The following is an 18252-nucleotide window of genomic DNA, read 5'->3' on the forward strand; positions in this document are numbered from 1 at the left end:
CAGTCACCCTTACGGTGGGGTGGGCTTTTCAGTGATGTAGCTGCTGCAACCATACTTCTGTAAGCTCAGTAAACTCACTGGATTCACCAGATCGAAGCCTGACAGAATTCTTTGGTCTGTTGTTAGTACCCTATCTGGGCTAAGTAGATACCTGTTCATGCCTCCTCAGGAAAAGGACAACCATGTCCTCCAGGCAATTCAGCTGCGTTCCTGTTAGCCACTAGTATTAGTTGTAATTCTTAAACTTTGGTTGTGACAAACATGTATGTCCCCAGATGTAAACCAATCCGTCATATGTCACATTCAACATTTTTTTTTTTTTAAAGTTGAGGTCTCTATGTAGCCCTGCTGGCCTGGAACTCTCTCTGAGGATTCAAACTCAGATATCTGACTGCCTCTCCTCTGCCTCCTGGGTGCTGGAATTAAATACACATGCCACGACACCCAGCTCAAACATAATCTCAGTACTCTTGACACTTCTTAGAAAGTGACGGTCATTTTAATGAATAATTCCGACACAAGGATTTCAGTGTTTTATGGATATACATATATTCCACACATGAAAAAAGCTTTACTATCTTCTTAATGTAATGCTGGTGCCAGGTAAGGCATCTAGAATTTATTGGAATTTCATGGTTCTTTTTATCCACAAAATGGCTTGAAAATACACAGGTGACAAGAAGGGTCCTCTCCTGAGTGAACTTCTAACATGAAAGGTTCTCTGTCTGAAGTGCTTTTAAAATGGGTTACAATGATTTTGCATTATGCTGCACAAAGCTCGTGTAGAATGTTCTAGCACTCATACAAACAAGAGGCTTATAAACACATACAAAGCCTCCGTCCTCTCCAACAAGACATGCCCTTAGAACAGTGTCATCTGCTATACCCTCTTATCAAAAATAAACTTACCTACCTTCCAGGCCATGAGGACACATTCAGGGATAATGTATTGCAAACATTTGGGGTTGATTGAGGCCAGAAAGGACTGATTCATTACAAACATTAAAACTCCGATAAAACTCAGGACACGTTCTCTCCATAATACTACACATACAGGCTGCCAGGCCAGGCCCCGGGTAAAAGAAAAGCAAATCTTAGCACACGGGAGCTGTGCATACAGCACCTCTCACAATGACAGTTTTCCAAATCTATAACCATTCTAGATATGCTTTCTCATGTCAACAGCATTCCCTCTCTTGTGAATTCTCCGATGTGGAGGTCAACCTCCTATAAAATGGTTGTCCATATACATTCTTACATCCAGATACTTCCAGTCCGCGAGCTCTCCAGAGTGTTTTCATTGCGTAAAAGTCTTGTGTGTGTGTGTGTATCACACTCTGGTTTCTCAGGAGTGGGGGTTTTCTGATGCACACACAGCTGTCTGTTATACTTACATATGTGTGCAGTTACCTATATAAGTTCTTGCACATAACCCAGAGATATAAAAGATTTTCTACATTCTTTAAATTCACAGGGGTTTTGTTCGTTTTTGGTTGTTTTTATATTCATAGGGTTTTGTGTTTGTGTGGTTCTCTAGTGGGGGCAGATGTCTTTGTCTCACAGAACCAAGTTTTTGCACACACATTGAATTGCTATGGCTTATCCCATGTGCCTGGTATGCATATCTTTGGTATGCAGTAAAGGACACCTTACTGCTGAAGGGTTCCTCACCTAAGAACTGCTGAGATCTGACATCTAGGAAAGTTTCTCCACATACACTGCACTGTACACTCTTCAGCTCTATGTGATGTGCAGTGTTTATCTGCTATTGGGACTTCCTCTCCTTTCCATCTGCAGAGCTTTTCTACTTGAGGATCCTGCTACAAGATTTGTTGGAAATGTTTTCTAGTCCTTACACTCATAAGGCCTCTAAGTGGTGAGACGTCTATGATGTGTATCTAGGTTTGGCATGTGGCAGGTGACCGTTCTGTAGACTACACTGACAAGAACCTCTGTGACACACATGGAGAAAATGACATGCTTTGCTACATTCTTTACATTCATAGAACTTCTCACCTGTGGGAACCCAAGATTCTCAGAGATGGGACTTCTGACTAAAGGGCTCTCCACACAGCTACACTCAGGGTTTCTATCGGCACAGATTCTCCAATCTTAATGAAGACTGACTCTTCCAGGCCTTACAGTCAGAGTGTCTCTCACCTGCAGGGTCTCTCCAATAGCTAAAGTCTGACATCTGGCATTAGTCTTCTGAACATATTCCATACTGGAAGGTTTAGAGATCACTACCTGATGATGAGCTCTGACTTACGACTCAGTCTCTGCAAGCTCTGTGTGCACAGGTATCACTTCTCACCTCTCTGTGGTACATGGGGAGAGGATAAATGGCTTACACTTTTTCTACATTCTCTGCGTTCACAGGGACCTGTGTCCACACTAGGATGTCTGTGGATGTTTGTCTTCTCACATGAGGCTTTCCCAGATTTCATGAGTGAGGCTTCTCACCCAAGTGAGTTTTTTGATGTATAGTCAGATATGACTTGACACTAAATGATTTGCTACATTCTTTGCATTCAAAGGGTTTCTCACCTGTGTGAATTTTCTCATGTGTGGAGAGATTTGACTTTTGGTTAAAACGTTTCCCACAGACACTGCACTCGTATGGTTTCTCGCCGGTGTGAATTCTCTGATGGACAATGAGCCCTGACTTTATACTGAAAGTTTTCCTGCACTCTTTACATTCGTAGGGCTTCTCGCCTGTGTGGACTCTCTGGTGGATAGTCAGGTCACACCTCCTTTTGAAGGCATTTCCACATATGTTACACTCATAGGGTTTTTCCCCTGTGTGGGTTTTCTGATGTACACTGAGATTTGACTTTACACTGAATAGTTTCTTACAGTCTTTACACTCATAGGGCTTCTCCCCAGTGTGAGTTCTGTGGTGTAAATAGAGATTTTGTGTGTGTTTAAAGGCTTTCCCACAGACTTTACACTGATAGGTTCTCCCACATCTGTGATGCCTACGAGGCTGGCTGTTGATTTTTAGAGATGTATTGGACTCATGGGGCTTTTTACCTGTGTGTGGTCTCTGCTGCGCACTGAAAGTTGAGTCTGGGCAAAATGTTTTCACACAGTTACTCTCTTTACTTGAGAAGACACTCTGATTAGCCCTCAGTTTCGGCATCTGATGCACACATTTTTCGTTGTTGTCGTCACACCCATGGGGTTTTCCCCATGCATGCACAGTGTGCTGAAGGCCTGCTTTTTTTGTACGGGATGCTGGCTCACTGTCAGTACACTTACCCCACTGTTTTTTTAGGCGTGGTTTTAAATGTTGAGTGTGGTTACACTTGTCAGAGAATGACTTCTTACACATGTTACAATCAAAAGTTTCTTGCCTTATGTGAGTCCCCTCTTGGGCGCTCAGAGTCAATTGATCAAAGGTGTTCCTCGAGCTGTCTCCCAAAGAAAACATTGTATGTGTCCACATAGTGTTCACATCGAAGGGTTCATCATGTTGAGCACACTGGACATGCTGTTGCCCACTTTCAACACTGAGATCCAGACTAAGAGGCACAGAAGGTGTGCATGGAATCTTAGTTGAATTAAGATGATCAAGTTCCTTTGAAGCCTGCAACTCAATGGGCCCACCAGGGAGATACACATTTTCCCATGTATCAAGCACCTCAGATCTCATTCTAGAAGAGCTTCTATTCTTAATAGCCAGGTGCAAAACATGGTTTGAATTCATATTAAATATTTTCCCAAATCTGCCCCTCTCCTCAGCTGATGCGCTGCCAGTGATTACCAGGTGGCTCAAATGTCTCTTTCGATTGTCCCATCTGGTCTCCTTCAGGCTCTTCACAGGCTGCAGAGCTGAAAGGAAATAAAAGCAGCCCCACATGAACAATACAGAAGCCATTCTGACAGAATCCTAATACAAAAGTAAAGCAGTACCTCGCTGATGATGTAATATTACAAACTAGGGGCTGGAGAGATGGCTCAGAGGCTAAGAGCACCTGCTGCTCTTGCAGAGCTTCTGCTGGGCTAAAACTTTTTAGCAAATGCTGCACAAATCTGCTGACTTAAAGAGCAAGTTCTACAATGAAAAAGGTTGAAGGCCAACTAGATATTACAATTTCCTCATCAAACAGCCTTTCAACAGGCCTCTGTTCATTTGGCCTCCATGCCTGAGATCTTCTGGACATCTCACCAAACCTTGGTCTACCCTACTCAGAGTCTTTACAGGTGCTCCTTGAATTTCTGGTGTCTTGGTATGACGGTTTGATTTTGGACATATCTTTTCATGTTAGAATTCCTCAGGTGAGTGCCTGAAACCTATCTATTCAATACTGGCTTAGAACTACTGTTACTTTGGAATTGCTAATAAAATCCCAACTACTCTGAAGTCTAGAACGCCTATCAACCTATGAATTATGTGCCAAATTTGTAAGTCTTAAAATTAGTCTGAAATTACTTTTAAAACAATCTCCTCAAAACTCTTTGGCCTTAGAAACACTCTATATTTTTTTCATTCACTTATCCAGCTAAGGAAACCTATTTTTGTCGTTATGTTCTATAGATAAGGCAAATTTGATGGATCAAATTGGTCTCACATAGCAGACCAAAGGCTATGAGGACTCAAATAAAAGTGATGAGTGCATTAATAACCCCATGAACAAATGCTTGAAGTGAAGGATTATGTAAAATCAGAGGGGGAAAGGACGACGAGATTTAGAATAACTACTTAATGAAATGCTTGAGTAGAGTTTGCTGAGCCTATGGAAATACACAGGAAACCAGGAAAAGGTGGGTCCGTCTGCCAATGAGAGCTTCCCTTGGACATGATACACAAGCATCTGATTAAGAAGTTAGTCTCAAGATTGGAGATGGCAAAATTGAATAAAAAGAACTTCACACACCCACCATCTGCTGAGCACTCACTAGCCTGGACTACTCACTATGACCTCGGAGTCTCTGGTCTGGGGCATCGGCTTCCTTCCATGGCTCAGCTCCTTGCTCCAACTTCAGGATCAACTCAGGTTTGGCGTCACATTGATCTATTAATGGGAAATATTGTACAAGTTGTACCTCAATTACAAAATACTGGCTTCAGACTCTCAGCAATGATAGGACCGACGTCGTGAACACTCTATGAGAACATGGCATTTATAACCAATGCTGAGGACATTAACATAAAAGAAATACACACAGAATAAAAACATTATTCTGACTGACCACCTGGATCAAGAAAAAAAAAAAGCAAGTGAAAAATTTAAAAATCCATTGAATCAACACAAATCTAAACCTCCTTGGCCAGACACTGCAGGAGTTGGAAAGATCAGTAAATGGGAACCAGGTGCTCTGAACTACCCCTCCCCCCAGGCCCCCCAAAGAGCCCCATAACAGGAAGCAGAGGAAAGTGGGAGCTAAGAAGAAAACAATGGGTAAGAATTTATTACAAACAAAATAGCAACAGAGCAGTAACAGTAAGAGTTCTCTCTCTCTCTCTCTCTCTCTCTCTCTCTCTCTCTCTCTCTCTCTCTCTCTTTCTTTCTTTTATGATAAAAATCTTTTGGTTTCTTGGATCCAGTTCCAGTCTCTTCTACTCTATTCTTGGTATTTCCAGATCACCTTACGCCACTAAAATTAGGTAAGAAGACTGGAGAGAAGCCTTTTCTTGGAACAACACCAGGGGACACAACACAGAAGGGAATCTCTTAGCCAGCTCTCCAAGTGAGTGGATCTGGTGGCTTTGTACACAAGCAGGAAGCCACGTTGTAAATGAAGTCATGTCCATATCGGTCAAAGCACCTGTCAGGCCACAAGGGAACTGCTCCCCCTCTGTCCCCTAGGAGAACATGACTCAGAGTCACCCAGGATTCACCAAAGCCAATGAGAGCAAAAGTCAGTTAGAAACTTTGAAACTGTTCTGGCTTGTACTGCACCTTCAGGGGAGAGAGCACATAGCTGCAGTGTCCTCAAAGTGCCCTGGGAATGTTTAGAGCAGCTGGTACTGCCCTAAGAGGAGTCAGACCAGCTATCAACTGGGAGTCCTTTTACTCAGGGCAACCGGGGCAGCAAGTCAGTCAGACTATCCAATTCACAAAGTCTTTGCTTCTTATAGGACACACACACACACACACACACACACACACACACACACACACACACGATGTTCAAAGGAGGTTACTATTAATATAAACAGTCCTTACAAAGATTCCACCTTTGTGACACTTTACATCTGCCCAGCAAAACAAGGAAACTTTGATTCCCCACATCTGTGTCAACACTTCAAAAAGGGACTGTTCAAAGTAACTAACACCAGTGATATTTAGAACGGTTGCAAATTTTAATTAAAAGAATAAAGGGCTAGGTGTGGTGGAGCACGCCTTTAATCCTAGCACTTGGGAGGTGGAGGATTTCAACCCAGAGGATTTCTGCGTTCAAGCCCAGACTGTTCTACAGAGCAAGTTCTAGGACTGCTGGGACTACATAGAGAAACCCTGTCTTAAAAAACAAAACAAAAACTAGCCAACCAACTAACCAAACAAAAAAAGAACAAAAGAACCATCAAAACCTAACCTCAAAACATACTTGGAAGAGACAGTTATCAAAACAGCTTGCACAGGTGGAAGAAAATGCAGAGGTCACCACAACATCACAGAGAAACCAACAGCAAATGTGCAGGTTCCCAGCCAGCCAATCCTCACAAAAGGCAAGAAGAACAAATGTTTAGAAGGAAGATCTCAATGTCTGTAAAACTGGAGAGCTTTGTGATGTAGAGAGATGGTGAGCCTGCCTCTTACCATATATAGAAGACAAATAAAAACACCACTTTGAAATTATAAAACCAATACTAGGAAACGCAGGGAGAACACAAAAGGATATACATGTAGGCAAAGGTCAACTTTTTAAGCCTGATACCAAAAGCAGTTAACAAAAGCAAGCACTGAACCCAGAATTATGGGGGCTGGAGAACTGGCTCAGTGGATAAAAGCACTTACGGAGCTTGCAGAAGAACTGCGGTCAGTACCCATATAAGGTGGCACAACCGCCTGGAGCTCCTGCTTCTGGCCTCTGTGGCTCCTGCACTCATGTGCACAAACCAATATACATAAACAAAATAAAAATAACTTAAAAATAAAACCAGGATTATATCAAAATTGTAAACTTTAGTTAAGAAAAGTTAACAGTTGAGAACAGTTAAAAGAAAAACATGCAGAAGGAGAAAATATTTACAAATTCTACTCTGATGATGGACTGCCTTCCAGTTTATATAATGCGCTGGCATCAAAGTGAACAAGCTGATGAATTCTGGGCAAATGACCACAACTGATATGTCTCCAAAGACACAAGGATGTGAACATCCCTACCCCACCACAAAATTTCAAGTCAAACAACAACAGGCTCTCACGGCACCGTGACTATAACGACTATCAAACACTTCACATTACAAATGCTGGTGAGGACACAGAAAAGGAAAGGTCTGTTGCTGGAAATGTAATTAACAGGTACTGAAAAACAGCATGGTGTTTCCTAAAATCCTGGAAAGTGAACTGCACATAACAGTGAACTGCACACAGCAGGATACAACACTTGGAACACACACACACACACACACACACACACTCCCCCTGAGTGTTCTGAAGAGAACTCTGCAGTTATTGCAGCATCACACACAGAAGACATGATACTGAATCTATGAAGAAAATGTGCTAAATACAGAGAGGGTGACCTCATCCAGCTATGGAAAAGGCTCCGAATTTTCTCCCATAGGACCACTGAAAGATATGCATTAAATGAGAGAGATCAAAATAAAAGAAACGAACACTTCATAGTCACACTCGTGGCTGGAAGCTGATGTGAGCCTGAAACATAAAGAAAGAACATCTAGCCATGGGTGCCCAGGAACTATGTGAGGGACGGAGGGAAGGAGGGAAGGAGGGAAGGAGGGAAGGAGGGAAGGAGGGAAGATGGTTGACAGATGCAGGGAAACAGCTGAATGGAAACATACCTCCCACTGCCCTATACCACACAAAGCTAACTGCAGTTGACAACAGTTACTTGAAAGTAAGAGGCTTTTGCAGGGCTGGAGAGATGGCTCAGTGGGTAAGAGCATTTGTTTTTCTTGCAGAGGACATGGATCTGGTTTCCAGCACATACATGGCAATTTATAACTATCTGTAACTCCAGTTCCAGAGGATCTGACATCATCCATCTTCTGATCTCCTTGGGTACCAGGCACACATTGAACACACACATACCATCAGGCAAAATATTCATATACATTAAATAAATAAATTCAAAGAGGATAAGAGGGAAGGTATTAAATGTTCTTAATAGACAGAAATGATATATCTAAGTTTATGGGCTTATAAAACACTTATTATCATGTATACTACACAAATATTGAAATGACAACTTTGACTATAAATATGGAGTTACTATATCTCAGTGAAACCTTAGAAGCAGTGTGCTTATTAGTAAGCACAAGGTTCTAGTTTTGGCCACAGGCATAGAGAAAAAAACAACCAACAACCACTACCCACTGACCGAAGTAGCTCCTGTATTTACCAAAAAAGGAACACGCTTCTGACAGCACTACTGGGACTTTCACTCACTCAAGGACAGCAGGCTGCTGTAGGTCTCCAGCATCACGTCCCTGTAGAGCTTCCTCTGAGTGTCATCCAGGTCCTGCCATTCATCCCAGGTGAAGTCCACAGACACATCCTCAAATGACACCAACCTCTGTAATGAGATGACTTTCCTCAACCCAAGCCTTCAGCTAGGTTAGAGACAGGAATATTTGAGGCCCTCCTGTCCACAAGCTCCTCTTAGATGAGACTCTTTATTAAGGAAGGAACACCTCCCACCTACCCACCCACCCACCCACCCCCAAAAACCAAGACAAACTACAAGATGCTTTGCCCACTCCCTAGCTTGGTGATGAGTGACTCAGGTAGCAAATACATGCACATTATTATTATTCCTTTGGTTCTCTACTTAAACACATGCCTCAACTCCGAAACGGTCACTCATAATATACTCCCAAATTCACCTCATAGGTAGCCTTATACATCCTCCCTAACGCCGGACGGATTGCTAGTATCTGAAAAGAAATCCGCATCACTGGTGTCCTATAATGAAGGGTAAGTGTGCTGATGTACACCTTTAACCCACACAGGCAGAGGTGGGGATCGCCGAGGCTGAGGCAAGCCTTGTCTATATAGGGGGGAAACTGAAACTAGGGAGAATGACAACCACTGTGGTGGGCAGGAGTTACAATGATGTCAGACATGCTTATCTAAGAGTTCTGCCAACAAACATATAGATGCCTAACAGGCAATTGGACAAACAAGAGCTTACAACAAGCTGTTACAAAGAACACAAAGAATTAGAAATTGAAAGTCAGAGGCAGCTGACTTTATCAAACTGAGTTTAGATGGCTTTAAAGCAACTTAGGACACTAAACAAAGCATGGAAATTATACTTGTATTCAGTGTCTGAGGAAAAGATGCAGACATTGAGAAGTACACAAGACTTTAAAATTTATTCTGGGAAAACAAGAAACTTCAACATTACATAATTTATTAGTATACTTCAACGTGTATTCAGACACGGCAGCTCTGATCTGTGATTTTAGCACTTGAAAAGTGAAGGCAAGATGATTTCAAGTTCAAGACCATCCCAGGACACATGAGAGACTTTATTTCAAAACAGGAAGATGAACAGATACACACACACAAACACATGTATGACACATTAGAGATTTTGTTTCAAAACAGGACGATGAACACACATACACACACAGAGAACTTATATATAGATGTGTGTACAATATTCATATATCAGAATAAACATATATCGAAGGAAAAACTACATGGCCAATCCATAAGCATAGGAATTCTCTCAATCTTACATTTTCTTACTCAATTCCTTTAATACTGAGAAGTCTTCACGATAGAGGTCTTTAGCCTCATAATTCAGTTATTACATTATTAGGCTCACTGAATTTATATGATAAACGTGACTGATTTCTTTCTCTGCACAGCTGTTACTAGTCTGTGGAACATCTCTTGAATTTTAGGTGCTGACTTTGTACTCTTGACATTCTGTTCAAAGTGTTATCAGATGTGAGAATTTCCTGGTGGAGTGTTTAGGGTGCTAGGTATATGATCACACCTCCTGCAATTGAAGATGACTCATTTCTGCCTTTTCTATCAATATCCCTGTATTTCTTTTTCTGTCCTACTGTGCACTGGCTGAGACTTCAACTACTACCCAGTTTGAGTAGCTTTGTCTTGTTAATGAGTTTAAAGGAAGTGTTCCAGCATTTCACATTTACTATAATAGTGGCTAGGCGTTTGTGAAAAGCACAGGCATAAGAAGCATAGGCAGAATTGCTTGAAGAAGACTTTAAAAGCACTGGAATCTATTACAAGAATTGACAAATCAGAGAGCATGGAATTAAAAATATTTTGCACAGCAAAGAGCCTACAAAACAGGACAAAATTGTTGCCAGTGACATATTTAACAGGAACATCTACAATGCCTAAAGAACTGAAAAAAGTAAACACCAAACTCAGAAATAATCCAACTGATAAACGGGTAAACCAAGTGAGCAGATATTCCTCAAATGACAAAGCATGGACGCCCAATAGGTAGACGAAAAAATGTTCTGTGTCACCAGCTCCCAAGAAAATGCAAATAAAAGCGACAGTGGCATGTTGTGGTAAATCTCTGATCCAAAATAAGACCAGTCAAGGAAAATACGACTCAATAATTATGGATATAAGCTGCATGCCTTGATTGGGCAGATTTACTATCACACTACTCTATTCCCCAGCTATGAGATCCCTTATAACTTGTGGTTTTGCCAGGCTACGTGCTTCTCCTCCATTATCCTTCCACCTCCTGCTCCTCCATCGACTTCCTCTTCCTCCCCTAAGCCTTTTTCTCCACCTCCCCTTCTACTGCCCAATCACTGGCTCTAGCCTTTATTTTACAAATTTAATTGGACAGAAGGTTCACAAGAAGTCACCTGTGTACAGACTCACTCCTCCTCTGCAGCCCCGCCCAGGAAAGTGGAATTAGCATCAAAATACAAGGCTGGGGCTATCCACAACAATGGCAGCGCAATTTCACCCATTAAAGCAGTTATCAATGAAAGACACTTAACTGTTGCTGAGGATTTCAGGAATTCTAATGCAACACTTATATATCTAAGCTAATGCAGCCACTGTAGAACCAATATGAAAGTTCCTCATAAATACTAAAAATATAAATCCCATATGATTCAGATATTCTACTCCTGGAAATGTCTTCATGGGAGTCTGAGCCAGGCTCTTACAGAGATGCATGCCGGATCCTCCGTGATTATTGTGGTAATATTGACTTTAGTAAAGATTAGAGCCAGTTCTGAGCGGCACACAACAGATGAAAAAAATATGACACATATACATAATGGAATTGTATTCAGCCACAAAGAATGAAATTATAACATCTGTTGGGAAAATGGTTGGAACTAGAAGTAATTATTAAGTCGAGATAAGCCAAATCAGAAAGACGGTCTTCACATTTTCTGTCATATGTGGAATCTGGATATAGGTACACACCACACATATATCTGTGTGGAAACATGAAAGTACACTGAGGATAGAAGGAGATAGACGGGGGTAAAGGAGGACGTGGGGCTAGGGAGACAAAAGCAGCCATGTGGTAAAACAAGAATGAAGTATAATGTCACAGGCACAGGGGTGACACACATGTGAATATGGACTCCAAAGCTGGAGCTGTTGCTTACCAAAACACAACCACGTCTTCCATCCTAAGACACGCAGAAAGCAGACACCAGTCAAAGAGGATCGTTCTGGTTTACAGAAGGTACCACAAATCCTGAGACTGGACTGGTGAGCACTTCAACACACAGTAAGCAGTAACTACATACACGTATGAAGTGATATTAAATCCATATATAGAATGAATAAGCATTGAGGAGTTACAAGCTAGAACTGCTCTGCATATATATATGTATATGTGTGTGTATATTTATTTATCTATTTATTTACTTTAGGAAAAAAAAGGGCCTTTCTAAAAGAAACTACAGGTTAATAATGATATAACTAGAAGTCAAGAAATTTGGTACATGACAGAAGAAACAACAGTCACAAGAAAACTAATTGCTTTCTGTAAACAAAACAAAACTTTACTCCTGGGCTGGTGAAATGTCTCGGTGGGTGAAGGCTTGTCACCAAGTGTCTTAAATTCAGTCCCTAAGCCACATGGTAGAAGGAGAGAACCAACTCCTGCAGCTGTCCTCTGACCTCATGCTCACACAGGTGCACACACAAACAAAAATGAATGTTAAGCCTTGCCTCCAAACATCTATTATAAGATATTTGTTGTAAGATGGCCAGACTTAGCATCCGGGGAAGCAGGAGCAAAGGATGACACACAGCCCTCGCTCTCCAGTCATTGTCTTTTGCAACCATGTCCTCAAACACTGCAAACTAAAAACACTCATGGAAAGCGTTTGTCTGGTCAGGACAGATGCAGATGGTTTTCTTCCTCCGTTTACTAAGAATGAGTTACACAGCACTTACAATGCACTGGGCACTGTAGAGAATTTAGAAATATTTTCAAGTACAAAGTAGAGAGCTCTCTAGAGGAGCAAGAGTCTCTCCTGACCTTCAGGCCTTGTGGAGAGTCTCCGGGCTTATGGTGGCAGGCGTTTGTGTGGACAGGCTAGGACCAGGCACTATATCAGCTTGAACTGATACTTGCTAGGCAGGAGACTAAGGGCAGTCAAGGGTGGTCAATAACATCTAAAACATACTGGGTAGGAGGAGATTCACTGCTTGTTAACTGATTGTGGCAACTCTCGTGTACTGTTGTCTGACAAAGAGCTAATATCACGGGCCACTGACAGAAGACAGTGGGAGTTTCTGCAAAGTGACACTTGGACCTCGTTGACTATAGTAAAATCTTCCCTAGGCATAAATGCTAACCACGAGTACAGTGACATTTCTGAATTCTCTAATTTTTTTTCCCTAGGTACTATAAAACCTGCAGATGAGTTGGGGAACCTCAAAACTTGTAGGTAGTGACCAACACTTTTCTTGGGTGAAAACTGAACATTTTAAATCAGGAAACAACATAGAAGTTGGCACAGTGGAGGCCTATGACATAGCCATTAATGAGCGATGGGAAAATTGATTTTCACAAATTGCTTTCTGATCTACACACACACACACAAATGTTAAACATAATTTTAGGACTTGGAGAGGTGGTTCAGTGGTTAGGGGACCTCCTACTCTTACCAAGGACCCTGGCTCAGTTCTAGCATCTATATGTATTCACAATTATCTCTAACTTCAATTCCAGGAGATCTGACTCTGAGACACACATTGCACATACATACACGCAGGCAAACACTCATCATATAAAATAAACCTTTAAGTTAGAAAAAGTAAAATAATTTCTAAGCAACAAAAGGATAGTACAAAGCAGCACACAGGAAATCTGAGGGCAGAGGAAGGAGCTGATATAAATACAGAAGGTTTCGTGGACAGCAAGTCTTAATGGGCTTGTATGGGAACAACAGTGTTTACCAGGAAAAAAAAAAAAAGCTACAAGCTTTTAGGTCGGAAACAAGGAAGGAGGAATGGCCGGCTTCTGAAGGCCAGAAAACAAACCCAGGCTTCTCAGTGCTATACATCACAGTCTGGTTCGCTAGCCTTGCCAGCACACCAACTCCCTTCTGAGGAGTCACCTCAGGTCAAAGGACCAACACTGTCCAGGCTAAAGTCAGACCCACAGACTCAACAGAATCTGAACCGTGGCTCTTGGGAGAGAAGCACTGCCCTTAAGACATTCAGGCCAGCAGAATGCAAGGTCACTTGGAATAGAAACCAAAGCCTTCCCAATCCTCGGGCTCCACGTGCTAGGTCTTTTGCTGAGATCACCTTCTGGTGAGGTATAGAAGGACACACAGACATTGTTACTCGTTCCAGTATTTACAATGGTATGCCAACATTCCTGTCCCTTAGATGTCTCAGGCCTCAATTTTCCAACTGTGTTCTTTCCAGGCTGCTGACCATGAACCTAAACCATTGTGTAGGTCGGTATGGGGACGAGCGTGTGGAATTCTCCTCATCTTTACCTGCTGATTCCCACACTCTGGTTTCTGCCTATGAGGAAAATCTCCGTTATTGTACTGATACTAATTCAGTGCACACAGCCATGTAGAGAACTCTGCTCCCACCCCTCAGGGATAGCAATCTAGCTGGCTCTGCATCTTGTGTAATTACAGGGTCAATCCCCATATTCTATACCATGGTAGAAGCTTCAGGATGGTAGAAGCCAGAGTAAAATCTGTGAATTTAAGAGTCTGGGCCAAAGCCATGCTTGCTGCCTGTGAAGTGAGTTGTTCCATTAAAAGTCTGGTGCTCTTTGAGAACATGTTGAGATATTTTTGAGATAGAAACTGATAATTTTGCGTCATCTACCGCCAAGTAACATTCAGATCTGTGCTCCCATTTTTATTTGTGGTTTGTGTGCTTTTTCTCATGACTCAAATGGTGACCCACTGCCTTCTTCTCCCATGTATTCTCAAGGCCTTTACCACGGCCGTCTGTTAGCAGCACGGCTCATCAGCACTCGGGCATCACCACTGAGGAAACAGGCCCTTCCAGCCTGGCAGAGATGGACGGTTCTAATGTGAGTAAGAAAGCATCCATTTGTCTTCAGGCAGCCACACTTCCTCCCCATCCACAGCATCACTGCTGCCACCGGCACAAGAATGAACAATGAGCAAAGCCAGCAGGATTGCAGCTCATAGCGTTAGACCTCAGGGAGCAAAGGACCATGAGGGAAGAAGAAAGTCCAGAAAAAAATCCTCCTTCTAGTGTAGGGTGAAAGCTACCTGGCTTACTATTATCAATATCATATGCAGGGAAAGAACGGAGGATGTGATTTTCATTTTGAACTGTGCAGTTTGGTCACTGTCTTTTCTGATCCTGTGCCATCTATGGTAGAGCTTGAACTGACCTCGGGAAGAGAATGTGATCAGGGGAGCTTGGGGTGCCTTTGCATATCAACACAGGAGTCCAATTTATGATCTGAAAGCTGAGCAAAAGGGAGAAGCCACATGGAAACAGTTAAGAAGTCAAACAACAGGGGGCTGAGGCACGAAAGTCTATAGTAGAACGGAAGAGACCGAAAGCAGACTGAAGAGATGATCATGCATTAAGTATCAATGGGGACATGACAGAAACTGAAAGGACCGTTGACAGTAAGATGTTTGCTGTGTAAGACCAGAGAAACCTCACCCCCAGAACCCACATTAAAGCCAGGCGAGTATAGTGGCAGCCTATAATCCCAATATCTGGGAGGCAGAGACAAAGGATTCTCAGGGTAAGCTGGCAGGCTAGACCAGCCAGAATTGTGAGACCCTGCCACATAAAGAAAGTAATCAAGAAAGACATCTAACATCGTATTAGGCCTCTACATGCACACACGTACACTCACATGCACATCTGTCCACGTCTATAAATATTCTCTCTCTCTCTCTCTTACACACACACACACACACACACACACACACACACACACACACATACACACACACACACACACACGCAAAAACCTGAAATGGAAAATTTTCCACATGAAGAACCCGGATGGTAGTTTCAAACGTGGCAGAAGTTTCAAGAAAGGCAGCTAGAGAGCAGTGTTATCATTTAACTATAATTTAACATTCTGTTGAAGCACAAATGTCTGAGCAGCAGCGAATCGTGACAAGTGTGAATACTGCACTCACCCCCGGGCTGGGAGTGAAGCATTGTATACCCCAATGTGCATATGTTCATGAAGCCTGCACAGGCCACGAGAACTGATCACACTCTCTTCCCAGGGTCAGTTCAAGCTCTACCACAGACGGCACAGGATCAGAAAAGCCAGTGACCAAACTGCACAGTTCCAATGACTCTAAGGCCTTTACACTGTAGTTATATCAACATTATGATCTTAGTACATCTGTGTTTGTTTCTCTTATGTTATTTTTCCATTTTGATTTTAGTTATCTCGCAAAGCTCTTAAACTGCAACATTAAACAAGGTCAGTTTTGTGACCTTACTTACCACAACACTTACCACAACACTTACCACAACAGTGCTCATTCTCCTCGCTCCCTAAAGCACGTGGGGTAGCCTGCAATCGCAGCTGGAGAAGAAGGGCAACAGAAGCGAACAGGCCCTTGCTGTGCCTTGTTTGTGAATTCCAAAATCTCTACATAGTTGCTGAGGCAGAAAACTAGAACACGACAAAAATGTCCCTTCGGTGTGGGAACCGTGTCTCACAGGTGAGACCCACCACCACAGATCTAACGGAAAGAACACAATTAATGAGAAATTAAACCTATAGTTTTACCCAGAGGTTAGTGAAAGTAGTTGCTGCTTGCTTAGTAACTATTATCATGAAGACATACTGCAGTGTTTTAAGAATAGATGCTTAATGAACATGATGTTTTAATCATGAACATGATGCAGTCACAGAGATTACAGAAAACACTTCAACAGGATTGCCTATTTTCCCGTCAATGCAGAGGTACCACACAAGACTCCACCCACATCTCTTGGTTCACATATTTAAGTTTCCTGCAAAATGTCTTTGGTCCAGGACTGTACCTGTACATGACCCCTATTTATTGCAGTACCTTGGAAGTCCGGTTTAACCAGAGCCCGCCTGTGGTGTCCACAGATGGTGTAGCTTCCTCCCACAAGGTCCCTCAGCTCTGCCTTTTCATGTGCTCTGGCCAGTAGGGCCTCAGTATGACAAAGGTATAGTTTTCAAATGAGGTTTCCCATGCTAGCAGGCTATGGTTGTAGTTCTGTGTTATTGTGCCCTGTTCATACATCTGAGTTTTAATCAAGGCTCCTCAAGAAACTAAAAGTACAATTACCATAGAATCCAGGAATCACAGGAATTTTGCATGTTTCCACAAATAATGAAATCACATTGTGCAAAACAGCAGGCTCCACATCTCACCACTGGACTGTGGTTTTTCCTCTGAGTACAACATTATCGCCTATCTCCATGTTGGAGCAGAGCCTGACCAGAAGTTCCTAACAATGAAATAAGCCAAGTGACACAGGTCTACAGTAGTGGTAACGGAGCTGTTACACTCTAAAGTAGGAGAGTTAAAGACCTTCACCTGGGATTCCAACCATTATCGCCCATGGCACCTCTCATCTTGCTAGTGAGCTAGAGTATGCAGGAAATGAAAAGTTTACTGAATGTGGGCTCCATGAGGTCTATACTGGGCTGGGATACAGTGGTCTGGGAGTTATCCATCCTCTTTGTATAAGTAAGCCCAATAAACTCAACTGGATCACCAAGTTGGACCGTGGTGGAGTCTTTCCTTGGGTCATTCCTAACGCAGACATTTGTTCTTGCAGCAGTAAAAGTCTGTGCAATTACCGTGCACTCTTCACAGAAGCCAATACACATAAGAGTCCTCCAGATAAGGGAGAGGTCAGGAGATGCCCCAGCACAGGTTCACCCGACACGTCAGGCTGCTCTAGGATCTAGGACTGTCACTGCCAGACAACCGGACACTAGCAGTTGTGGCACCGGGGTCAGATACGGCTGAAGACAAGTTTTGCAGCATCAAGGAGGGTCGGCTCAGCTACCTCAGAACGGAGGGCGACAGAGGCTGAGAACTCTACAGGGCTCCCGGGATCGCACCATCGCACACCGCACAGCGCCCGCCCCTGCAGGCAGAACCCAGCCGTACTCACCAGAAGGCAGGTGTCTGACTGTCCAGACAGGCTGGCGCAGGACTGAGGCCACAGTCCAACCCCCTCGGAAACCGGAAGCAAGATGGCGACACCGGAAATAGACCGGAAGTTCGCGGGAGCCGTCCCGCTCTCAATCTCAGAGCCTGTGAAACCGTTTTGGGTGCTTGTACAGTATTGGGCATCCCGGTCACTCGCTAGTGACATCGTTGCGTTTGGAATACATCAAAGCTCTAAAGTGAATACTTTGGGAGACTAAACCCAGAAACAATTGCTTTATGCCGAAAGAAAAAAAAGTTTTAGCTGGGGGGAGGGGGGGGCGTGGGCGTGATGGCACACACCTTTAATCCCAGCATTAAGGTGGACAGATCTCTGAGGAGTTCCAGGCAGGTAAAGGGCGGAAAAAAGGAGACAGGAGAGAAAGGGGAGAGGGGCGGAGAATATACATACATACATACATACATACATACATACATACATACATACATACATACAT

At 42.9% G+C, this 18252-nt stretch overlaps 1 protein-coding gene across 1 annotated transcript in view; it reads right to left on the bottom strand.

The window, feature by feature from the left end:
• Positions 1–586: 586 nt before the first annotated feature.
• The window catches only part of LOC114628604 (zinc finger protein 33B-like), a 41824-nt gene continuing 24158 nt past the window's right edge, over positions 587–18252 (bottom strand). The window contains exons 11-15 of the mRNA XM_028776490.1: positions 17760–17902; positions 16113–16151; positions 8583–8709; positions 4920–5018; positions 587–3834 (exon numbers count right to left, since the gene is read on the bottom strand). Of these exons, the coding sequence (XP_028632323.1) occupies positions 2444–3834; positions 4920–5018; positions 8583–8709; positions 16113–16151; positions 17760–17902 (1799 nt within the window). The 3' untranslated portion in view covers positions 587–2443. The remainder of the gene's footprint in view (positions 3835–4919; positions 5019–8582; positions 8710–16112; positions 16152–17759; positions 17903–18252) is intronic.

Source organism: Grammomys surdaster, unplaced genomic scaffold, assembly GCF_004785775.1.
Source record: "Grammomys surdaster isolate TR1022 unplaced genomic scaffold, NIH_TR_1.0 270, whole genome shotgun sequence".
Taxonomy (NCBI): domain Eukaryota; kingdom Metazoa; phylum Chordata; class Mammalia; order Rodentia; family Muridae; genus Grammomys; species Grammomys surdaster.